The 26,239-nt window shown below is 45.1% G+C and overlaps 1 protein-coding gene across 1 annotated transcript in view; it reads right to left on the bottom strand.

Annotated features, from left to right (window-relative positions):
- Positions 1–26,239, bottom strand: part of LOC127580106 (alpha-N-acetylgalactosaminide alpha-2,6-sialyltransferase 2-like) — a 68,257-nt gene that overhangs the window by 27,723 nt on the left and 14,295 nt on the right. The window contains 1 exon segment of the mRNA XM_052033318.1: positions 6,401–6,662. Within this exon segment, the coding sequence (XP_051889278.1) occupies positions 6,401–6,662 (262 nt within the window).

Genomic DNA, 26,239 nt, shown 5'->3' with positions numbered 1-26,239 from the left:
TCCCCTGGATAGGGGAGTCAAAAATGAGAGGGCATGGATTTAAGGTGCGAGGGGAAAGACTTAAAGGGCAGCTGAGGGGCAACTTTCCCACACAGAGGGTGCTGGGTATAGGGAATGAGTTGCCAGAGGAAGCTGTGGAGACGGGTACAATTACATTTAAAAAGACATTTAGATAGGGATATGGGGCAAACGCAACTAGCTCTAGTTGACAACTTGAGATGAGAGATTTCTTTATTAGTCGCAGGTACATCGAAACACAGTGAAATGCATCTTTCATGTAGAATGTTCTGGGGACAGCCCACAAGTGACGGACGAGTTGTGATGAAGGCTCTGTTTTCATGCTGTATGAGTTCACGGCTTTATAACCTCACTTTCCAGTCTACATTGCACTTCATACTTTTCTACTCAATTGACCAGCACATTAATATCCGACAGCAGGATAAAGCTATCCCTTCAACATCAACCATGCAGCCAAATTTTTGTACCATCTGAAACTTTATGCTCCCTACAATTGCATAACCCTCCAACATGTGATAAACTTCAAGGGGCAGAGCCCATCAATTACAAAGCGCTTTTACTTCTTGGACCGAGCTGCCACACAAGCCCTTCTTGTGCAAGATCCAAAAAAAAAGCACACTTCCCTCCTGGTTACATCCTCAAAATGTTCAATCAGTAGTCAGACACAATCCTGCCTTAAACCCACGCTGACAGATCTCAGTTACTCTGTGCTTTTCTAAATGGTGGTTTATACCATCCCTCAGAATCAAGTGCATCAAATTGCCTGCCACTCAAATTAAAATAAATTATCCAGTATATACTTTTTAAACATTGGTATAACAGTAGCCATCCTCCAATACAATGGCACCATCCCTGAAGACAGAGGATTGTCTACCGATATTTCCCTTGTTCCTTCTTTAAACTACCTGTAATATACTTCATCTAGGCCTGGCAATTTATCCATTAATACTTCCTCACTATTTCATATTCTTCCTCCTGAAGTAAAATGTCAATGTCGCTTCCTTCCATTGTGTAGACAGCTACAAAGTAAGAGCCTTTTGCTAATCTTCTAAGGTCCCCAGTAGTCCTACACTTTCCTTAGTTGTCCTCTTGCTCTTAGTATACTTGAAACAAGTTTGGGTTTCCCATGCTACTATCTGCCAGCATTGTTTCTATACCATCTTTGCTTCCTTAATTTATTTTTCAACTTCATCCCTACATTTTCCACACTCTTCTAGGCTTTCTGCAGTACCTCAGTGGCTCCAAAGTTCAAGGGATCCTCAGGGATTCTCTTATGGGTTGGCCACTCTGCCCCATCAAGTCTACACCAGCTGAGCATCCCCATCAATCCCCTTTCCCTCATAAATCTATTCTCATTTCAATGTCCATCAACTCCACCCAGACTCTCCCACCCACCTACAATGAGGGTAATTTACAGCAGCCGATTCAGCTACCAACCAGCACACATTTGGGAAGTGAGAAGAAACCAGAGTAGTGGGAGGGAAACAAATATGGTAACAGGGAGAATGCACAAATTTAACACAGTACCAGAGGTCAGGATTGAACCTAGATGGCTGGAGGTGGGAAACCAGCTCTACCTGCTTCTCCACTGTGCGACCCAAGGGCCTGAATGTGCTAACCCAATACAAAATCTCTCCTTAATACACAGCTGAAGCAACTTACAAAATACTTCTACGACCCTTAGGCATAACTAAGCACAAGATCAAATTTGTGAGGGTGGGAAACCACCATAGCTATTTTGAGGAACTCATCTTATGGTCACAATCTTTTTTTGCCCGAAAGTCCACCTCAGAGTTTCAGTTTCAGCTTTCTTTTCATTGCAAACTCAAACTGAAAACAAAAATCAATCATTTTAAGAGCCTGTCCTGCTTCACCTCTTGCAATTCGAACATCGCTAAGCAACATTGCAAAAGCTTGGGAGAATCTACACACTCTAAACCAGTTCAAAAATCAAAATAGGACTTGCTCTCAAGTGTGAAACAGATGGGTCATCGTAAAAGATAACTCAGACCTGCTTCAAGGAGACTTTTAAACTTTTAAGGCTGTAGAACAAAGGAATGCTGAAACTTATTGATCACGTACACTTAAACATTCACTACATCAATCCAAGTTCCTGCAGCTTCAAAGTTTTCTTACATTCCAAGCTCAGATCAATAATAGACTAGAATTATAAATCCTGATTTTTGTTCTACACAATCTCAGGTAATGCGTCCAGTTTGCCTACAGCCGAAAGAGCTTAAGTGCCGTGATTGTAACAGCAGCAACCTCCCCTTTGCTGGCCACTCATTGGTTTTTGATTCTTTAGCCCCGATCATTAGATCATTGTACATCCAGGCATTGTCATCCATTGGTTTTCCTCCCCCCCAGTCCCTCTTCTAGTAAGGAGAGGAAGATGCAGTTGTCCACCTGGGGATGCACTTTCCACACACAGCCTCCAACATTCCTTATTTAAAAAGCAAGGTAAAAGAGACATTATCCCTCTCTAGCACACTCTACTATTCTGCTTTCTCAGCTGCAGACATCTCTCAAAGGTTCTCAGGATTTACCCAACCTGAATCTCTCCAATTGTCAGAAGTCGATACACTGCTCTAACTCAATAATCAGTGCACATGTTGTAATATAAATCTCAAGCATAATTACATGTGAACCATGTCATCTAAGGGTTCACGTTATAAATGAGCATTCTCTTGATGAATGTACGGACATTTAGTCATCACTTCTTGACCAACCAAAGAGGAGACCATCGTCACTGGTCACTTTCCAGTCATTACAAAACATCAATCAATGCCACATCAACCCAAAGGTCATTTGTATTCAACAGGGCTCCTATTAGTAGCCACATTTTGTTTGGTGATCACCTGTGTTCAACAGGCCTAATGCCTCTCCCAGCACACCAGCTTAAGTTAATTGTTTTAGGGTCAACCTTGTGATACATTTAGTTTATCACCTATAGATTTACCATCGGCTACCATCCAGAGATGAAGTCAGTTAAAGCTTTCCCATATGTGTCTATCTTTATTGTCCTGCTTGGCATGTCCTGATGCTGACCCAGGCACCCAATTGCCATGAACTTTATCACAAAGACTGCTAGAGCCCTGTAACCTGCAAAGGAATGTTATCTTCAAGAGAACAGTCCAGTAGGCTGTTTGCTTGTTGTAGCAGCAAGCTTACCAGCTCAACTACACAAACCAGGTCCAAAGTACTCAACAGAGCAGGAACATTTGAAGCTTTCGAGAGGGGGCAGAGGAGATTTACAAGGATGCTACCTGGGTTGGAGAGCATGCCTTACGAGGCAAGTCAGGGCTTTTCTCTTAGGAGTGACAGAGGATAAGAGGAGACTTGATAGAGGTATACAAGGTAGACAGAGTGGACACCCAGCATCTTTTTTCCAGGGTGGCAATGGCCAATACTAGGGATCACCCATTTAAGGTGAGTGGAGGAAAGTTCAGGGGAGATGTCAGAGATAAGGTTTTTTTTTATATATAGACACACACACACACAGTGGTGGGTACCTGGAATGCACTGCCGGTGGGGGGAGGGGGGGTGGGGGGGGGGGAAGGAGGGGGTGTGGGGCAGGAGGAAACGGTAGGGACTGATATGATAGTCATCATAGTCATATGATAGAGACTCTTGGATGGGCATATGGATGAAAGAAAAATAGGAGGGTTAAGGGAGGTGAAGTAGAGAGGGGTATAGATTGAACGGGGATAAGATTTATATAGGTCAGCACAATATCATGGGCCGAAGGGCCCGTACTGTGCTGTACTGTTCCATGTTCGCTTCTGCAATACTAGCCAAATCTCCATTTAGCAGCTGGTTAAGCCCTTGTGATCAGGAGAAGCATTGCTGAAAGTTGCTGTCCAAAAAAAAACATTAAGCAGTATGTCTCCATCTAGTAATGCTTATTATTTTGGAGGAGAGAAGTGTCATTAGTAACCTCCTGTACATTACTATCCCCAATTAGATACAAACCTCTGTTCAGAAGGGTTTGATAACCCATCAAAAGTTCTACAGCTGATATCAAGTGACACCATTAAATCAGGGAAACTGCGGACTCTGTACCATTGTAGAGTGTAACACACCAGGGAAGAGGGATATAGACAGTACTGCAAGGAAACAGGAAGAATAATGGCTCTAGGAGTCCAGAAGAAAAGGAGACACAAGAGACTGCTGAAGCAACAAACAATCTGTGGAGGAACTCAGGTGGGTCAGGCAGCATCTCCGCGGGGAAAGGAATTGTGGATGTTTCAGGTCAAAACCCTGCACCAGGATTGAGAGTGGAGAGGGGAGATAGTCAGGCTAGAAGAGGGGGAGGGGTGAGACAGGGGCCAAAGGTGATTGGTGGACAGGGGGGGTTGAAGAGGTGGTGTGAAGGATGATGGACAGTCATCCTTCACCACCCCCACCCTGCACCACCCAGTCCACCAATTAAAAGAATAGCAGTCCTCTGCATTGAATTGTTTGAGTAAAGGCAACTTGATGAATCATTCAACTGACCTAGACAGAAGGAAGTCATTTAGCTCATTGGGTCCATGCCTGCTCTCAGAGCAATCCCACCAGTCCCATTCCTCCCTTTTCTCTCACACCTTTCAACTTCCCTTCAATTCTTTTACCATTTACTTGCACAAAATTGTACAAGACGTTGGTGAGGCCGCATTTGGAATATTGTGTTAAATTTTGGTCACCCTGCTAGAGGAAAGATGCCATTAAGCTGGAAAGAGTGCAGAGGAGATTTACGAGGATGTTGGAAGGACTCGAGGGAATGATTCATGGAGAGGAGGTTAAGCAGGTTGGGACTTTATTCATTGAAGCGTAGGAGAATAAGGGGTATTTGCATAGAGGTGTATAAAGGGGCAGAGATAGGGTGAATGCACTCGGTCTTTATTGCCCCCGGGGTTGGGGAAATCAAGAACTAGAGGGCATAAGGTTAAGGTGAGAGGGGAGAGATTTAATAAGAACCTGAGGGGCAACTTTTTCACCTGGAGGGTGGTCAGTATATGGAACGAGCTGCCAGAGGAAGTGGTTGAGGCAGGTACATTAACAACATTTAAAAAGACACTTGGACAGATACATGAATAAGAAAGGTTTGGAGGGATATGGGCCAAACGTGGGGCAAATGAGACTAGCTTAGATTGGAATCTTGGTCAGCATGGAGCAGTTGAGCCCAAGGGCCCATTTCCGTGCTGTATGACTCTAAAGGAGTAATTTATAGTAGCTAATTAACCAATATATCTTTGGGACGTGGGAAGAAACCAGAACACCCACAGGGAAATCTATGTGGTTATAGGGAGAAAGTGCAAACTCCACACAGACAGGGCTCGAGATCAAGATTAAACCCTGGTCCCTGGAGCTGTGAGGTAGCAACGCCAACTACCGTGCCACCATGCTGCCCATCCTACATAATCATGTGACAGGAAATAGTCAATGGAACCCAAAATGCATAGAGTTCACAATTAGTTCTCCATTACATCATCCACACTAGGATGTGGGTAGTACTTCTGGCTGGAGTCAGATCATTGTGGATTCAAGTCTGACTCTAGGAACGGGGGCACAAAAATCTATGCTGACCCTCCCGTATAAAACTGAGGGAACGCTGGGCTATTAGAGTCAGGCCCATCACCCCACCAAGTCTGCACCAACCACTGATTTATTCTAATCCTACATTGATCCCTTTTTTGAAAATTATTCTCCCCATATTCCCATTAACTTGCCCCTCCCACCCCAAATCCTACTACTCGACGACACAAACAAGGGACAATTTACAGTGATCAGCTAACCTACCAACCCATCCATCTTTGGGATTATGGAGGGAAACTGGAGCACCGGGAGGAAACCCACACGGTCACAAGGAGAACGTGCAAACTCCACACAGACAGGACCCGCGGTCGGGATTGAACCCAGATCTCTGGGAGGCGTGAGGCAGCAACTCTTCTAGCTGTGCCGCCCTTTACACCCTTTTGGAGGTGTCAGTTACGGGATAAAATCCCTGGCTGCTTTCTCAGGCAAACGCTCAAGTTCCCACGTCACTTTCTCAGAGCAAGGGAGACATCCTCGTCCAGCCCAATGGTTACAAAGCAGATTATCTGGTTGTTAGTATCTATAGGAGATTGCTGTGCACAAATTGACTACTGCACCTTCTACCTTACAGCAGAGACTGCATCAGAACTACTGCATTACAGCCTATTGTAGAGCCCCAAAAATTGTTGGGACATCATGCAACAGGTACAATACCAGTGCAAGGTTTCCTTTTTGCCCATTATATGTTTTATTTGTTCTTCTTTACACCATCTTCTCTCAGTTGTATGCAATTCCATCACCAGACTGGGCCAATGCTGTAACAAACCACCACAATGATAAGCAATAAATTAAAACTGAAACTTACTGATCGAAGGTAGGTAACATCTGTGGGGTACCAGTCTCCGAAGTACGATGGTGTGGTGGTGATTTTCTGCTCTCGGATTGGTGGCGGGGTCTTAATGTGAGCTTTTAGAGTAGAAGTATTGCTCACCCAACTCCACATCTCTTCCCTTCCTTTGATTTCAGGGCTGTTCCAAAAGATCACTTCCTTGCTGGGTTTGTCCAACTTCTCAGAAACATTGACATTCTTGTCATTAGTGTCGAGTAACTTCGCCTCTCTCGCTTTACTGTGAGGAAAGGACCAACAAGTTAATGGTTAAGAATAGAGAAGCGTACTACACTTGACTCATACATCACAAGAGACCCCATATCTTCAACCTATTTCTCTTTACTACGAACTTAAGACAAGATATCTTTAGTCACATGTACATCAAAACACACAGTGAATGCATCTTTTGCGTAGAGTATTCTGGGGGCAGCCCGCAAGTGTCACCACGCCTCCAGCGCCAACATAGCATGCCTACAACTTTCTAACCTGTACGTCTTTGGAATGTGGGAGGACACCGGTGCACCCAGAGGAAACCCACACAGACACGGGGAGAACGTACAAACTCCTTACAGACAGTGGCCAGAATTGAACCCAGGTTGCTGGCACTGTTTGGAAAAAAAATCGGAGCTCCAAAAAAAGATAGACATCAATTGGGAGGTGTATTTCTACTGTACCTTTAGGTTTGCAACACCTAAATCCATGTTGTGCAAATCTGGGCTTAAAGTTGAATGCAATGTTGTAACGCAATGACACAGCTAGCAGAGCTGCTGTCTCACAGCTCCAGTGACCAGGGTTCAATCCCAACCTCTGATGCTGCTAGTGTGGAGTTTGCATGTCCTCCCCATATTTGGTTTGCTCCCACTTCTTGAATCTTAATGTTCTCAACCAGTTCTTGACCTCCAGTTCTACAGGTCTCAACTGAATTCTGCTCTGATACTTTTTTCATTTGCATAGAAAGTTTCCAGAGTCCTTTACATCCAACATAGTGTGTTAGTTGCCATCGTAATCTCAGAAACACAGCAGCCAATTCACACACAAACTCAAGGCACGACCAGAACACATTAACTGGCATTGCTTCAAGGTTAAATATTTGGCTGTACTACAGAGAGAATGCTCCCGCCTTCCTCTGAAGTGGGTCCTGCAAGAGCAGGTGGTGCCTCAGTTTAACTTTTCATCCAGAAGGCAGCGTCTCCAACTTTAGAGGTTTCCTTCAGTAAAGCCTTGAGACATCAACATAGATTTACGCTGAAGCATTTAGAACTCTCAACCCTGCTGACTTGCTGCCAAGATTGGTAATCACAGAGCAACTGCCAAAATAGGCCTCCAGGATGGTCATTAAAGTTCAATTCTTCCACCAAGCTTCCAGTCAACCTCAAACAGAGTCATACAGCACTGACTGAAGTTGTTAGGGATTCAGGAGTTATGGAATTATGTGAATATACCAGACATTAATTCAAATGAGAATCAGGTCTTCATTTCTTAATGTAAATTGCAAGCAGTAATCAGTTTGACATTAGAAGGACAGCTTTGTAAACAACCAGTACTGTCTACAGAACACAGGCTACTGGCTCACATCAGGGGGCTGGCTGCCGAAGAGATCTGGTTTGCAAAGTGATGTGACCATGAGACATTCTCGTATACATCAGCAAAACTTAAGACAATGGTAGTATGCTAATTGGCCAACATCAAACCAGGTAACACTGGCTACGTTATTTTACACCATTGTGACCGAGCTCGAGGAGGTTTGCGGGCCAGACTGATGTTGTCACTTAGCACAGTGGTTTTCAACCTTTTTCATGCTGCAGCACCCCCCCCCCACCCCCGGAACATGTCCTTGTTAGATGGCAGACCCCCAAAGCCCACAAAATCAAACAATCGATAATTCATGCATACAACACTTAAATTACTGCACATAGGCCCTATTGAAATAGTGACTATTTCAATCACCGATAATTACCAGCGGTGTCTTTCAGTGTTCAGTTCAACGTGAAGGTTGTGCCTGTGTTGCACTGCAGAGTTTGTCTAAGCATGGTGGTATGTGCGACAAACATACATGTATGTCATCCTCAATATTCAGTCTTGATCTGTATTTGGTTTTCATGGCAGTGACCGCAGAAAATGCTATTTCGCACTAGTAAGTGGTTGCAAATGGTAAACAGAACATTGACGGCTTTGCCAGACAGCAGTGGGTACTCCTGGGAACATGCTATCCAGAACGACAACGGTGACATTCGGTTGAACTACAAGCACAAAGTCCTGTCAGATGACAGTTCAGCCAATTCTTCTTGTTCACGTCCAGTTAAATCAGTAAGCATGCATTCAAATGGATTTTGAATCCAATCAAACATGCTCCTGTCATCGTTGCCGAAATACTCATGGAAATAATGTGACAGCTGTTGAATATGGTTCAAAATGGCACCCGCAATGGCCTGTCTTAGTCTCGTTCACTGTCAGAAAGTCAGCCAGCAACGGAAACATATCATAGACGCCTTGCTCGCATCTCCCCTTCCAGATACGGAGTTTTTTCTGGAAGGCATTGATTTTGTCATGTGTTTTCAGAACATTTGAGCCAGGTCCTTATAATGATAGATTTAAGCTGTTCAAAACAGTGAAAATATCTGCAAGATAAGCTAATCTGGCAACCCACGTCTCACCTGTCAAGAACTGTGCCAATCATCCATTATGCTCATTTAGAAAACTGAGCATTCATCTCGCAATTCATATACATGCTGCACAACGCGGCCTCGTGACAGCCATCTGACTTCTGTATGTAGCAACAAATGCTTATGCTCGGCTTCCATTTCACGGCATATGTTTTTAAACAAACGATGATTGAGTGGCCTGGCTTTGATAAAGTTAATGGTTTTAATGCACATGGAAAACACATCCGCAAGATTTTCATCCATATCCTTTGCAGCCAAAGCCTCACGGTGAATCATACAGTGGGTTGCTGCTACATGTGGAGCTACTTCTTTCACTCGTGCGACTAGACCAGACTTCCGTCCAGTCATTGCGGCAGCACCATCCGTGCATACTCCAATACACTGTGTCCACTCCAATGCCGATTGTACAAAAGTGTCAAGCACACGGAAAAGCTCTTCACCGGTTGTACGCCCTGGGAGTGCCTTGCAAAACAAAGTCTTCCAAAGCCTCTCCTTCCCAGCAATATCGAACATAAACCAACAACTGCGCAGCACTGACAACATCAGTACTTTCATCGAGCTGAATCGCAAATCTGACTTGCTAAAGACGTGCTATCAGCTGGCTCTGTATATCTTCCGCCATATCGCCAATTCATCTGCTTACTGTGTTATCAGACAGTGGAATGGCTTTCAGTTTTTGACTAGATTCTTTTCCCGGTACAACTTCACACATATCTACTGCTGCAGGCAGTATAAGCTCTTCTCCAATTGTGAGAGGCTTTCTGGAACGTGCTATTCGTAATGCTACCAAATATGATGCGTGAAGAGCCTTCTCACATACAGCGGCACAGGCTGTCATGTTGCCTTTCTGCTTGAGGTACAGCTCCTTTTGCCGCTCAAAATATTCCTTCGGCTTACTGGCAATATCTGGATGCACTGTTGTTAAATGGCACTTCAATTTCACTGGTTTCATTGCATCGTTGGACAGTGTTTGCAAACACACAACACCGAGGTTGGTCCACATTTGTCCCCACTGATATGAAGCCATATGAAATGTATTCTGGATCGTACTTGCATTGTTTTCTCTTGTGGTCACCCTTATCCCCTTCGTCATCAGAATCTTCCTGTTTCTGGTCAGCTTTTCTCTTCAGAAATTTCTCCATACTCAGCAATACACGCTGGACAGTTTAATTACTGTTACTGATAAACAAAATTATCAAAACTAATCTAAAATTTACACGCTTGTGCACTTTTCGTTTAACAGTGACATCATTGTGGCATAAATGCATGGTAAGTAAGCAGTATTATTAAGGCACACCAACAACGTCACTCAGTCTCGCTAACACTACAGTGCACAACAGAATAGTAGTGAGTAGTGAACACTACTGACTACACAAATTGAATATTAAGCGGCAGCTTACCAGAAGGGAACACCATCTAAGTCTCTAAGATTGTCACCTATAACGGAGAATAGGTATGGCCAATTTTCTGAATAGTGGAAAACTGGAGCAAGCAAGCTACGTCTTTGTAACAGGTCGCTTTTCCATTTTTTTCTTGGCTTGCTCGTAGACCTCCTGGCAACCCGCCGCAGACCCCTAGCGGACCGCAGGTTGAAAACCTCTGACTTAGCACATTAAACGTGGTCGCAGGCACATTTGCTCTATCAATAGTTGCAGTATTTGTGTACTCGGAGTTAGCCCTCACAACATTAATGTTGGGTGCCTGGGCCCTGTTCTCAGGAGCTTTTAGATCATCCATGTGAATTACTTTCTCTCAACAAAGGTGTTTGAGCATTCAGAGATGTCTCCCATTGTAGATATGCAACTCAATTGAAGCATTGTCAGACTCAAAATATTTAAATAAAGAATGTCATTGTAGCTATTGAAATTGTATTGAATCACTTGCTGTTACTTTTGATCTTAAGAGTATAAAAGCTTGATGCACTTTGAGTATGGGAGACTCCACTGAGAAGGTAACACACAAAATGCGGGAGGAACTCAGCAAGTAACAGAGGATTCTCTGATCTACGGGCCTGTTTCCCGGGGGACACAACAGAGATGGACATCAAGCGCTGCTGGAAGGTCATCAACTCGGTGAAAGATGCCCTTTGATCTGCCCAAAACTTGTTGGTCTTCCAGCACTGCAAGATGTCCGTTAGGGAATGCTGCCGGCTGGCACATTCCAGGCTGCAGGAGTACGTGCTGAGGGATGCACTGAAGCTGGGTGTGGCCAATGCAAGGGCTCGGTGGGGAAGGACTACAGTTTAGGGTTCTTCTGCCACTGGAGAGGGAGGGGCGGGGACAGGGAGAAAGCCCCTAAATATTGTAAATACGGGATTGGGGGTAGCGCCCCAGGGAGCCACACGTGTGGCATCGGTGCTGCTTTTTTTATATAAAAAGGTAACACTAATGAACGATCTGTACAAGGATGTAAAGGCTTGCACTGTTTTATAATTGTATATAGTTTGTCTTTTATTGTGAATAAAGTTTATTTTGATAAAAAAACAACTCAGCAAGTCAGGCACGGAGACAGACATCAACTCGGTAAAAGACGCCCTTTAGTCTGCCCGAAACTTGTTGGTCTTCCAGCACTGGCACATTCCAGGCTGCAGGAGTACGTGCTGAGGGATGCACTGAAGCTGGGTGCAGCCAACACAAGGGCTTGGTGGGGAAGGACTAGAGTTTAGGGTTCTTCTGCCACTGGAGGGGGAGGGTCAGGGTCAGGCGAGAAAGCCTCTTAAATATTGTAAATATGGGAATGGGGTAGCGCCCCAGGGAGCTACACGAGTTTTTTTTATATATGAAAAGGTAACACTAATGATTGATCTGTACATGAATGTAAAGGTTTGCACTGTGTTATTGTTGTAGACAGCTTGTCTTTTTAATGATGAATAAAAAGTTTATTTCCGAATTTAAAAAACTCAGCAGGTCAGGCGGCATTCACGGAGGGAAATCAACAGTCAATGTTCAGGCCGAGACCCTTCATCAGGACTGGAAAGGAAGAGGGCAGAAGCAAGAATAAGGTGGTCGGGGTAGGGGGAGGAGCATGAGCTGGCAGGTGATGGGGAGTCCAGGTGAGATGGGGAAGGTAGAGGGAAGTGGGAATGGCACAAGAAGCTGGGAGGTGATGGGTGGAAGAGGCAAAGGGCTGAAGGAGGAATCCGATAGGAGAGGACCATGGAATAAAGGGAAGGAGATGGGGAACCAGAGGGAGGTGATGGGCAGGGGAGAATAAAAAAAAATAGGGGAGGGGGTTACCGGAAGTAACGGAGAGGGTCTCCAGGAGAGTACCTGCCCGTTATGATGAATACAGACTATTCATATCACCAGCTTCAGTGTCTCCTGTAACTCAGCTCACAGTCACATGAAAGTAGCAGTGCAGAGACCACAGTGCTCCACACAATGTCTGTTAGGTGTACTGCTGAGACAGCTCCCTCACCCAAAGTGGCCAGTGCATTAGTTAGGTCCTCAGCAGCAATTCCCCAATCCCACCAATTCCTTCTCCAGCCAATGCCACCTTCCATCAGGCATTCTCCAACTTGACATGCACACTGGTGCAAAGAGGAGACTTGTTTGCCCAGGCCGCTGGCATAGAGGCCACGATATTCTCCCTAATCAATAGCGCAACTCACCCTCTTCTCTTACCTTCACCTCTTTCACACCCGTAGCATCCGTACCCCAGAACACTGAGCTGCCAGTCCCACCCATCCCTCAACCACATTTCTGTGATAGCTATAATATCACAATCCCATGTGTCAGAGTTTGTCTGCTTTATCTGGGAGGCTTCTTGCATTAAAGAAAATGCAGTTTGACCTTCCACACTACCTTGTCCTGGCTACTGGACTTGCTTGCTCCAACTTCCATATTTGCTTCAACTTTCTCATCCAATACACTACTACCTAGGGTCCCACCCACTCCGGCAGACTAGTTTAGACCCTCCCAAGTAGCATGAGCAAGGATAATGGTCCCCCCCTCCAGTTCAGGTGCAACCCACTCCTCTTGTACAGGTCACCTCTGTTCAAGAAATCCCAATGATCCAAGTAGCTGAAGCCCTCCTGCCTGCACCAGCTCTTCAGTCACACATTCTTTGCTCTTATTTTACTAATCCTACCCTCACTAGTAAGTGGCACAGGGAGTAATCCAGAGATTACAACGCTAGTGGTCCTGCTTTTTAACCTTCTGCCTAACTCCCTATATTTTGCAGGACCTCAGTCTTCCTGCCATCATTGACCTCAGTTCTCATGGTAACCTTCTCCAATACCCTGTCAGAATTATTACAACACTTTTTAGGGTATTCCCGTCAGATCCATTGTCCTGTACTTTCCCACAAGTTATTCCCCTCTAAGGCACTGTTTGGTTCTACTTCCACAACCCCTACAACACATGGAATCAAAATCATCACAGATTAGTTGGTTTAGTTTGTCATATACACCAGAATGCAATCAAATTCCTTGCTCAGATGAAGCTCACAGACTAAACAGTCCACGTGGTAATAATAAATACAACAATGAGCACAAAATAGCAGAACGGTACAGACTGTAGTGCAATTTGAAGTAGTGCAAAAAGAAATGCCAAAATGACAAAAAAGGGAATAACCAAGAGAGGTGGAGTTAAGAGTCCGAGAATGGGGCAAAACCAGTGGGAAAGAAGTGATTGATCAGAAGTCTGATAGCAGTGGGGAAGAACTGTTCTTGAGTCTGGAAGTCTGGGCTTTCAAGCTCCTGTATCTTCTCCAAGAAGGTAGAAGAGAGAAAAGAGAACGGCCAGGGTGGCAGGCATCCTCGATGATAACACTAGCCTTCCTGAAGCAACGTGGAAGGAAGTGACGGGCCTGTGAAGACTGGGTAGTGTTTACCACTCTCTGCAGTTTATTTTAAGTAAAAGAAGTTTTCAGAATCAGATTTATTATCACCAACCTAGATGATGTGAAATTTGTTGTTTTGTGGCAGCAGTACAGTACAAGACAAAGACATAAAAATTACAAGTTACAGAAATAAATTAAAAGTGAAAAAGAGGAATAATGAGGTGGTGTTCATGGGTTCATGGACCGTTCAGAAATCTGATGGCAGAGGGGAAAAATCTGTCCCTGAAATGCTGAGTGTGGGTCTTCAGGCTCCTGTACCTCCTCCCCGATGGTAGTAACAAGAAGAGGGCATGTCCCAGGTAGTGAGGGTCCTTAAATGATGGATGCAACCAGTCAGAATTGTCTCCACCGTACATCTGTAGAAATTTGCAAAAGTCTTTGGGGACATACCAAATCTTCCCAAACTCCTAATGAAGTAGAGCTGCTGGTGTGCCTTCTTTGTGAATGCATCAATGTGTTGGGCCCAAGATAGATCCTCCGAGATGCTGACACTCAGGAACTTGAAGCTGCTCACTCTTTCCACCCGACCCCTCAATGAGGGCTGGTGTGTGTTCTCCCGACTTCCCCTTCCTGAAGTCCACAATCAATTCCTTGGTCTTGCTGAGGTTGAGAGCGAGGTTGTTGTTTCAACATGCTACTTGCTTTATAATGGCAAGGACACAGTATTCTACTGGAGGTACAAATACACTCTCCTGTGTAGGACTGGTCTCAAACTGTGGTGAGAGGAGGCTGCCAGAACAGGCCAAGCTCACTCAGATCCTCTCAGCATGCAGGAGAAATCATGACACAGGTACACTGAGACCACCAGCCATAAGCAAGACTGAAGAATTACTTTATGCCAAATACTCTTGGAAACCATGGATAACAGTCCACAGATACCAAACAGAAGCTCAGTGCAAAATAAGAAATAGACTCAGTCAATCTGCTCACGACTATAGAACTGCTACCTTGGACACACATTTTAGACTTGAAATCCCCCATGTTCTTGAAAAAGCACAGTAGTGTAGCAGCTAGCGTAACACTATTACAGCGCCAGCGACCCGGGTTCAATTCTGGCCGCTGTCTGTAAGGAGTTTGTACATTCTCCCTGTGTCTGTGTGGGTTTCCTCCGGGTGCTCCGGTTTCCTCCCACGTTCCAAAGGGGTACGGGTTAGGAAGTTGTGGGCATGCTATGTTGGCGCCGGAAATGTGGCAACACTTGCGGGCTGCCCCCAGAACACTCGACGCAAAAGATGCATTTCACTGCATATTTTGATGTACATGCGATTAATAAAGATATCTTCTTTATTCAATAGGTCATTACAGCATACACTTCAGAGAAGAACTGTGGAATATAGACAGCAACACAAGCTCAAAATATGGAGTTCAGACAAAGGGTCTCTGACCTGAAATGTTAACTGTATCATCCCTGTCTCCCATGTGCTTTCAGCAGCCGGTACAGCACTCCCACTGGTGACTTCTCACCTTTATTCTTTCTCACGAGAAATTTAACCAGGATGTTGCCTGGACTTGGGGGGGGGGGGGGGCCAGGCGGGCGGGTTGGCGAGGGAGCCAGAGTTACAAGGAGAGGTTACATAGACTAGGACTTTATTCCCTGGAACGTAGGAGATTGAGGGATGACCTGATAGATGTAAACAAGATCATGAGGGGCACAGACCGGGTAAAAGCACATAGTCTTTCCCCCCCAGGGAGGGGGAGCTAAAGACAAGAGGGCACAAGTTTAAGGTCAGAGGCGACAGATTTAAAAGGGACATCAGGGGCAGCTTCTTCACGCAAAGGGTGGTGCGTATTTGGAATGAGCTGCCAGAAATAGTGGTTGAGGCGGGCACATTAGCAACGTTTAAAAGCCACCTAGATAAGTACATGGATGGGAGGGGTTTAGAGAGACATGGGCCAAACGTGGGCAGATGGGACTAGCTTGCTGGGCAACACAGTTGGCATGGACGAGTCGGGCCAAAGGGCCTGTTCCTGTGCTATACAACTATGACTCGTCCCCTGTTGCTCACTGCTTGCGTGTTTAATCATTCATTGCACTTCCTGCTCCAGACCCTTGACCAGGAGGCCAACAAGTCTTTGGCCTTCGAAATGACATCAGTTTAGAATGGAGACACAAGGTGGCCAACATCATCCATCACGGCCAACTACTTGTACAAGTGGAGACTGCACCCAAACCCACAGACTCAGCTTTCCATTTCTACAAATACAAATAAAAGTTATGCAACACTGTCAGCCTCCCCTCCTGTCTGTCATGACCTGACCCCCACCCATCTCAAAGTCACCTTTTACCCCTCTCTGCCTCCTATTAAGCAGAAAGCAGCAATGACAGAGATAACTTCAACAGCCACCCAGACCTCCTCATCCACCAACACTTTACAGCATGATGTAGATCGGTTGAAAAGTCAGGCAGGGCAATGGCAAATAGAATTTAATGCTGACACGTGTGAGGTGATGTTTTTTGGGAGGACATACAAGGGTAGGATACACAGTAAATGGTAGGGCCCCAAGGAGTGTTGATGAACAGCAGGACCTTGGGGCACATGTCCACAGATCCGATATGGCAGAAGCGTAGGGGCAGGCACGGTAGTGTAGCGGTTAGCATAATGCTTTACAGCACCAGCAACATGGGTTCAATTCTGGCTGCTGTCTGTAAGGAGTTTGTATGTTCTCCCCGTGCCTGCGTGGGTTTCCCCTGGGTGCTCTGGTTTCCTCCCACATTCCAAAAATGTACGAGTTAGGAAGTTGTGGGCATGCTATGTTGGCGCCAGAAGCGTGGCGACACTTGCGGACTGCCCCCAGAACACTTGATGCAAAAGATGCATTTCACTGTGTGCTTCGATGTACATGTAACTAATAAAGCTATCTTATCTTATATGGTATGCTTGCCTTCATCAGCCACGGCATAGTATACAAGAGCGAGGACCTCATGTAGCAACTTTATAAAACTTTGGTTGGGCCACACCCGGAAGATTGTGTACAATTATGGTTGCCACATGATAGGGAAGATGTGATTGTGTTGGTGAGGGTGCATAGGAGATTCACCAGAACGTTACCTGGGTTGGAGCATTTCAGTTATACGGAGAGACTGGGTTTGTGTTCCCTGGGGCAGAGGAGTGATCTGAGAGGGGTGGACAACATTATGACAGGGTAGACAGTAAAGACCATTCTTGTCCCCATGGTGGGAATGTCATAGACAAGAGGAACTAGGTTTAGTGTAAGAGGTGGGAGGCTTAGGGAAGCAAGGGGGAATTATTTTCCAGACAAAACGTGGCTGGAATCAGGAATGTGTTGCCTGAAGAGGTGGCAGAGGCAAATACTGAGGAAACATCTAAATGAGTACTTGAATCTCCAAGGCTTTGAAGCTATGGCCCTATTGCTACAAGGAGAGGTTGGACAGACTTGGATTGTTTTCTCTGGAGCATCAGAGGCCGAGGGGAGACCCAAGTTTATAAAATTATGAGGAGGCATAGATAGGGTAGAAATTAGAGGGTATAGTGTTAAAGCAAGAGGGGCAAGTTTAAGGGAGATGTGTGGGACAAGTTTCTTTTTTAAAAAAAAGCAGAGAGGGGTAGATGCCGGGAACATGCCACCAGGGGTGGTGGTGGAAGCAGGCATGATAGTGGTGTTTAAGAGGTATTCAGGCATACAGAACATGAAGGGAATAGAGGGATATGGATCACATGCAGGTAGATGGGATTAGTTTCATTTGGCATCATGGTCAGCACAGACACTGTGGGCCGAAGAGCCTGTTCCTGTGCTGTACTTTTCTGTGCTCTAATCAGAGTAAGTGGGATTAGTGTAGAAAGGTATAATGGGCAGCATTGACACTGTGGGCTGAAGGGCCTGTTTCTGTGTCGTACTGTGACTCTACAACCTCCCAAGTCGATGCACGACCTCACAAGGCCCCTCATGGGTGCAAAGCTTAACCACCTCCCGCCCCACCACAGAGAATCCTGAAGGAAGCCCGGATACCTTTACAAACACCTTGGATCTGACCAACAAACTGGCCTCAGCTTGGTCTGGAGCATGTAGAACAAGGACTAATCGTGGCTGACGTGGGCAATTTGTCAAATTCCACCCCATGCAGATGTTATCATACCTTTCTGGAAGTAACCACTGGATTTATTGATTTTTTTTAGAAAAAAGAGCAGCTTTTGACACACAGTTTTGCATTCGAAACCACAATGTGCTGAACAGTTTTCTTCTAGCTTCCTTTTAATATACCTGAAACAGTTTCAAACAGTTCTCTCTCCCTCACCTCCCCTAGAAGATACAGGAGCCTGAGGGCACGTACCACCAGACTTAAGAACAGCTTCTACCCCACTGTGATAAGACTATTGAACAGTTCCTTTATACAATGAGATGGACTATGACCTCATGATCTACCTTGTTGTGAACTTGCACCTTATTGCACTGCACTTCCTCTGTAACTGTGACACTTTGTACTGTCACTGTTTTTACCTGTACATCAATGCACTTTGTACTAACTCAATGTAACTGCACTGTGTAATGAATTGACCTGTACGATCAGTTTGTAAGAAAGCTTTTCACTGTACCACGGTACAAGTGACAATAATAAACCAATACCTCCTTCTAACAGATAGGAACGTTCACTAGTTCGGCAATCGTAACTCAGCGAGGTCGAAACACTTGTTGCTTAAGACAAAGCACCAGGTGAGAATGGCGGAAGCAGGTAAAATGCTTCTCCATCTAGAACCAGGAGTCACTTTCTCAAAAGAGGAGACAGTTATTCAAGACTGAGGTGAGAAGAAATTTTTTCACCCAGAGGGTGGCGGACTTTTGGAATTGTCTACTCAAAAGCTCTAAAGGCTTAAAATCCACAAAGTATTTCAAGACTCCCAATTGTCCTGGGTGTGCTCCTCCATTTATAATACTTATCCACCTACTTATGCACTCAGGTCAGGCTCCCTCCTTTGATTTTGCGCCCTTTCCAGTTTCATGGCATTCTTCTTACAGCTAAGTAACCAGAAATGCACACAGTACTCAAAGTTTTGTGCCTGCTTCCACCACCATCTGACCCACATCTTGTACACTTGTAACATGGCTTGGTGTTGGCAATAAATATCCCACTTCATTTACATAGGGCTTTTCATAACTTCAGGATGCTACAAAGCACTGAAATCTAACCACCTCAACTGATGTGTTTAAAAAGAACACAAATTGCGTCAAGAGTTTTCAAACAAAAATGGTGCCAGGTCACACAAGATGTTAGGTACCCAAAAGCTTGCTGCGGGAGATGGATTTGCAGGAGTATCCTTACACAGTGGTCAGTTGTACAAGTCAGAGCAAGATCCATTAATGCGCTTATAATGGCAAACTAAAGAAAGTGAAGCAGGAAGAGGCTATTTGGCCCTTTGAGTCTGTCCTATCATTCAATGTAATCTAATCCTGTTCTTGAACTCACCTACACAAACTTAATCCTACCTCAACAATGGAACACTACAGACCACCTCTTGCACTACTATGGACTTGTCTTTGATTGTGAAACAAGACATTAATACAAAAAAAGTCTTTTTTTTCTTCACCATCTCATATAATTTATGTACAATTTATGCTCTGTGCATTGTCTGAATCTACGTGCCTGTGATGCTGCTGCAAGCAATTTTGTCATTGTACTTATACCTCACCGTTCTTGGGCACATGACAATAAACTCATACAGCAATTCAAATGCACAGGAACGCAAGAAGCTGCAGAGAGTGGACTCTGCCCAATACATCACAGGCACATCCCTCCCCACCATCGGTAGTATCTACACGAGGTGCTGCCTCAACAAGGCAACATCCATCAAAGATCCCCACCCTCCAGGCCATGCCATCTTTTCGCAGCAGGAGGTACAGAAGCCTGAAGTCCCACACCACCAGGTTCAAAAACAACTACTTCCCTTCAACCATTTGGTTCTTGAACCAACCGGCACAATCCTAATCACTACAGTTTAGCAACACTATGACCACTTTGCACTAAAATGGACTTTATTTTTGTTCTAATTGTGTTCTTTCTTGTAAAAAGTGTATAATTATGTTTAATTTATGTTTTTCTTGTGAATGCTGCTTATGTGATGCTATGTGCCTGTGATGCTGCTGCAAGTTTTCCATTGCACTTGTGCACACACATACTTGTGCATGTGACAATAAACTCGACTTTGACTTTTGAACTTGACTTGCAACTGGACAGAAAGTGGACTTCATTTTCAGATTCCAAAAATCTGTTTGACTGAACATCCATGGCCTTTTCTGAGGTAGAATATTTCGAAGTTTTACAGCACCCTGCATAAGGAAATATTTTTAACCTCTGTCCAGAAAGGCTTGCCCTATATCGTGAGACGATCATCTTATCTTCTTAGCTAATCTCCCAGGATACGCACCCACTTCAAGAACCTCCAGCCGAGCAAACAGTTTGATTTTTTTTGGCCATCTATTTTTAAAATTTTTTTTTAAAGTTTTATTTACAGTGTGGTAACAGGCCCTTTCGGCCCAAAGAGCCCATGCCGCCCATTTTAAACCCCCAAATTAACCTACCTGTACGTCTTTAGAATGTGGGAGGAAACCGGAGCACCTGGAGGAAACCCACGCAGACACGGGAGAACGCACAAACTCCTTACAGACAGCGATGGGAATCGAACCCCGATCGCTGGCGCTGTAATAGCGTTGCGCTAACCGCTATGCTACTGTGTCTGTCAAGACTTCTCAGAAATTTCTCTCACAATGATAATAGTCTGCTAAATCTATTTAAGTCAGTGCCCCGTAAACCTTGGCATGGTAACAAGACATTTTGGAGGATGAGCGAGGGTGATAGTAATGGAGAGTGGGACATGTAGACGGGAGGGGGTGAGGGGGCGGGGAAGAGATACTGCCAGATGGACTGCTGAAGGTCAGATGGTTGACATTTTGAAAGCACAGATGGAAGTGAAACCAGGGCCAGGCGCACACAGTGAATGAATGCCAGGGCCTTGCAGAGTATAGAACAGAGAGATTTTGGGGTACAAGTACACAATTCCCTGAAAGTGGCAGTGCAAGTGGATAGGATGGTAAAGGCAGTGTATGGCACACTTACCTTCACTGGTTGGGCATGGAGTACAAGAGAGTTGGGACATCATGTTACAAATGTACAAGACATTGATGAGACCACACTTGGGGTATTGTGTACAGTTCTGGTTGCCTAGCTATAAGAAGGATGCCTTTAAGCTAGAAAGGGTGCAGAGAAGATTCCAAGGATGTTACTTGGACTGATGGCCTTGCATTATGAGACTGGATAGGCTGGGGCTTTTATCCCTGGAGTGCAAGAGGCTGATGTATGACCCAAGAAGTGTATACAACCATGAGGGGCAAAGATAAGGTGAATGGTCACAGACTCCCTACCCTGGGGAAAAAGACTAAAACGAGGGGGCATAGATACAAGGTGAGAGGGGAAAGATCTAACTGGGAGCCAAGGGTCAACTTTTTCCACACAGAGGGTGGTGGGTACATGGAACAAGATGCCAGAGGAAGAGGTAAAGGCAGTTACAGTTACAATGGTTAAAAGAATTTGGACAGGTACATGGATAGGAAAGGTTCAGAGGCACATGGGCTAAAAGCAGGCAAATGGGACTAGCTCACGTAGGCAACTTGGTCAACATGGATGAGTGGGTCGAAGGGCCTGTTTCTGTGTTGTACATCTCTATGACTTCAAGTCTTGTTGAAAGGGAATTACTCAAATCATCTCTCTTTGCACCAGAATTGTTGCAATACATGCAACCTTTATAAGAAGGTTCAAGTAATCAAACAGGACAACCAGAAGCGACAAGAAAACACAAAATGATGATGTTACTTCCAACCTCCAGCATCTACAGTTTTCTACTTTTCAATTAGAAGGGGATAGATCATTTCCCATGTTAGGCAATGAAGTCCAACACCAAACCAACTGACAAAAAACATTTCAAGAGACAACACTTTTTGACCATAGTGCAAAATTCAGCATTTCTAGATGTTCCACTATTTGTGTTTTCCCCAAATTGAACTACACTCTGCAGTAAGCCAAGATTCCTTGATCTCCATCTAAACATGTTTCCCTGATCACCACCTAAACATGCTTCAATGAAAGTGGCAACACAGATAGACAGGGGGGTGAAGGCGGCTTATGGCACGGTGAGTATAGAATTTGGGATGTTATGTTGTAGTTGTATGAGATGTTAGTGAGGCTGCATTTGGAGTAGTGTTCAGTTTTGGTCATCCTGCTATAGGAAAGATTACATTAAGCTGAAAAGAGCATAGGGGAGATTTACGAGGATGTTGCCAGGACCCAAAGGACTGAGTTATGGAGAGAGGTTGAGCAGGTCAATTTTTTTTCCATTGGAGCATAGGAGAATGAGGGGTGATCTCAGAGGTGTATAAAATTATGAGGGGCACAGATAGGGTACATTCACCCCATCGTTTTCCCAGGGTTGGGGAATCAAGAACTAGAGGCCATAGGTTTAGGGTGAGAGGGGAGTGATTTAATAGGAACCCGAGGGACAACTTTCTCACCCAGAGGGTGGTCAGTATATGGAATGAGCTGCCAGAGGAAGTGGTTGAGGCAGGTACATTAACAACATTTAAAAGACAAGGAAAAGTTTAGAGGGATATGGGCCAAACCCAGACAAATGGGACTAGCCAAGATGGGAATCTCAGTCGGCATGGACCAATTGGGCCGAAGGGCCTGTTTCCGTGCTCTATGACTCCGTCTAAACTATTCTTCTTAATGGGTTCGGCTGAAGATGGAGAGATGAACCAGTCTCCCGCCCTACGCCGTGTCGGAGAGCTTCCTCTGGGCTACACCCCACCAACTCCTCACCAAAACAAAACATTCGCCAGAACGGACCGGAGAGCCAGAACAAAACAAAGCAATATTTTTCCTTTCTAAAAACACCCGTGGTTGCTTCGAAACATTAAATAGCTGAAAATAAAGTTCAAACTTAGTGAAAAGAGAGAGTATAACAACGCGGGCAGTAAACTTGGCGCAGAGGTCTGCGTGTCGGGGATTGTGTTCCACACTAATCATCACCCCCTCCGCTCAAGGAGCTCAATTGGTTTATTTGGGGACATTTTTCTTTAGGAATACTGTTTCACCCACCACCCCTCGCCCTTGACAGCCGAGACATCCTCGTCTTTAAAGCGGGTTTCAAAATAAAACATCTTTTGGTCCCCGGCGGATTAACAGTTAAAAGCAAACTACGTTGCCTTGGATCAGTTTTGTATGAAGACATTTTTTCCTGTGGAAGTTGCCACAGAAGAATAAAGAGGCGGGCGGTTGTTAAAGGTCAGATTCCCCCTTGTCCTGGGGTAGACCCTGGCAGGCTCGGTGAACTTGCAGTTGTTTATCTGTCGCCTCGGTTCTTCACGGCGGGTTGCGGGAGGGAGGCGGATTTATTATTAACACTAGCTTTTAAAGCTGTCGCTAGTTTATCAAAGTCTCTCGGGGTTTATCCGAACAAAAAGGGACAATCCCCCTTCCCCTTTAAGAGAAAAAATAAAGGCCTATAAACCAAAAGTTTCTAAACTAACAGTATTACAAGTGATCCACGTAAGACGCAACGTGGTGGAGAAACTCTTTCGATGAAAGGGAAGGATGATCGTTTTAAATCTAATAAATACATATTATTATGTCTCAATTTACGACAGAATTGTAAATAACAGGCCGGGGTGTTCGCTGCCAGTTTCCTGGAACAGTTAGGGGGAGGAAAAAGGAGAAGAAAGTCGTTGTGAATAGAGATAGGAAGGGTTGGCGGATACGGAGTTCTCCAAGTCGGTGGGGGGTGAGTTTAAGTTTAAAAGTAGCTTCGCGTTGTGGCTCTAGGACAGACAAACAACACAAGGGTACCTGTTCGCAGGTGCAGGCTCCAAGTTGGAACTTAATTGACTGTAGATCACAAGTAAGATAAGTAAACTCGCAGCCAGAATCCCAAACTTCAAAATTGTCGCAAATTTCCTCATTTTAATCCCACCGAGATGTCAGCGGCTTCCAAGAGAAATAAAACCATGGTTATGAATGCAGAGCGGTAGAGAGAGGAACACGGTTTTGTTCATTATCAACCAACGCCTGTGACTGTTCACTCCAGCCAAACTAAACCCACCCCGATTCGTTTATCTTTAGTCGGGAAAAAACTCGAAACACCCACTTAATTAAATAAATTCGCCACGCCGCTCATTAAGCCATTTAACAGAGCGTTGCAGCCTCTAAAGTAGTTTGAAAATGATCTCTTGTCAGCATCGTGAGAGAAGTCTCTTGAGACCCAACCTTTGAACGTTTCATTGTGAACAACATCCTTCGATACCGCACCACCAGCATCATAAAATGTCCCCAGGTGTAGAATTAAACAATACATTGATGCCTAGACATCTAACGAGGTATTAGCAGATCAAAGAGATTTTTAAGGGGGTTTGTCAGCAATAGTAGTGGGAGAAAATGAATCAGGTGGCAGGGTTAGAGGAGCATCTGGGGACTTTACAGGGCAGGGGTAAGGGAGGGTTATAGAGCAGGGGTAAGGGAAGGTTACAGGGCAGGAGTAAGGGAGGGTTATAGAGCAGGGGTAAGGGAAGGTTACAGGGCAGGGGTAAGGGAGGGTACAGGGCAGGGGTAAGGGAGGGTTACAGGGCAGGGGTAAGGGAGGGTGAGGGCAGGGAGGGATTTGAACTTGAGGGAGAGAATGTTAAAACTGAGCCTTTCCTGAACCAGGAACCGGTGTAGATCAGTGAGCATGGGGGGCAATGGGTGAATAGGACATGGGCAACACAACTCGTAGAGTTGCTGCCTCACAGCACCAGAGACCTGGGTTCAATCCTGACCTCAGGTGCTATCTGTGTGGAGTTTGTACGTTCTTCCTGTGACCGTGTGAGATTCCCCTGGTACTCAGTTTCCTCCCACATCCCAAGGACAGTCCCAAGCTTGGATAGGGCATCTTGGTCAGCATAGGCCAGTTGGGCCGAAGGGCCTGTTTCTGTGCTGTATCTCTGACAGGCAGGTTGGTAGGTTAATTGGCCGCTGTAAATTGCCCCTAGTGTGTAGGTGAACAAGAGAATCTGGGGGAGTTAATGGGAATGTGGGAGGAATAAAAAATGGGATTAATGTAGGATTAGAGTGAATGGGCAGTTGATGGTCAGCATGGACTCAGTGGGCTGAAGGGCCTGTTTCTGTGCTGTATGACTCTGAGTATTTTGAATGATCTCAAGTTTACCGTAGGAGGATGGACAGCCAGGAGTAGAAAGAACCATGGATGAGGGTTTCAGCTGCAGATGGATTGAGGTGGGGGCAGAATTGGAAGATGGAGGCAGAGGTAGACAGTCTTGGATAAGCTGTGGAAATGTGCTCTGGAGTACAGCTTGGGGTCAGATATGGCACCAGACACAGGGGACTGCAGACGCTGGAATCTGAAGCGACGAACAATCTGCTGGAGGAACTCAGCATCTGATGCTGGGTTTAACCTGAAACATCGTCAATTCCACCCCAACCGCCCCCCCCCCCCCCCAACAGATGCTGCTCGACAGGCTGAGTTCGTCCAGCAGATTAGTTGTTGTTAACTGTCGGGTTCAGTTTCAGGCAATGGTCAGGGAGAGGGACACAGCCTAGTAGGTAGAGAACTAAGTTTTTAGCAGGGGAATGGTTGGTGTTGGGATCAGCTTTCTAGTAATTAGTTGGAGTAAATTTCAAAGTGGGCTCGATGGGCCAAATGGTCGATTCTTGCTCCTACTTCTTTTATGTTCTTTTCTATTGGACGTTGACGCCAGCAACTTAGAGACAGTGACGGTTCAAAGAGGTCGTGGTGTTCCTCTATTCTAACATTCCATTTTAGGGTGATGTTGTCAAAAACAAGTTAGACCAGAAGAGACATGGTGTGCGTGGTCCACCAGAGGAAATGGGTTTTTTAATTGATTCATTCATGGGACTTTGGTCTCACTGCCAGTAGCCTTTATTATCCATTTCTATTTGCCCCTGAACTGATCAGGCAATTTCTTTGGTGAGTATGGCGGCATTGCCGAATGATCAGCATACTTTCTTCCCTTATGGGTTTCTACATCAATCAGTAGTTTCACAATTACTTGTAATTGAGAACAGCTTTAAAAGGAATCCAGATTCATTTAATTATTTGTATTTAAATTCCTCAGCCGCCCTGGTGGGATTCGAACTTGACACCTCTGGATCAATGGTCAAGAACTCTGGCTGACGGTCCGTTAGTCCTTACACTACCATGTGTGGGAAGAGGAGATTGTGATTCTATGGCAAAGACTGGACCAATGAGAATGGAACCAGGTGAGTACAGCCACACTAAATGGGTGAGGGTGG

Source organism: Pristis pectinata, chromosome 18 (assembly GCF_009764475.1).
Source record: "Pristis pectinata isolate sPriPec2 chromosome 18, sPriPec2.1.pri, whole genome shotgun sequence".
NCBI lineage: Eukaryota > Metazoa > Chordata > Chondrichthyes > Rhinopristiformes > Pristidae > Pristis > Pristis pectinata.
This window is presented reverse-complemented; position numbering and strand designations above follow the sequence as displayed.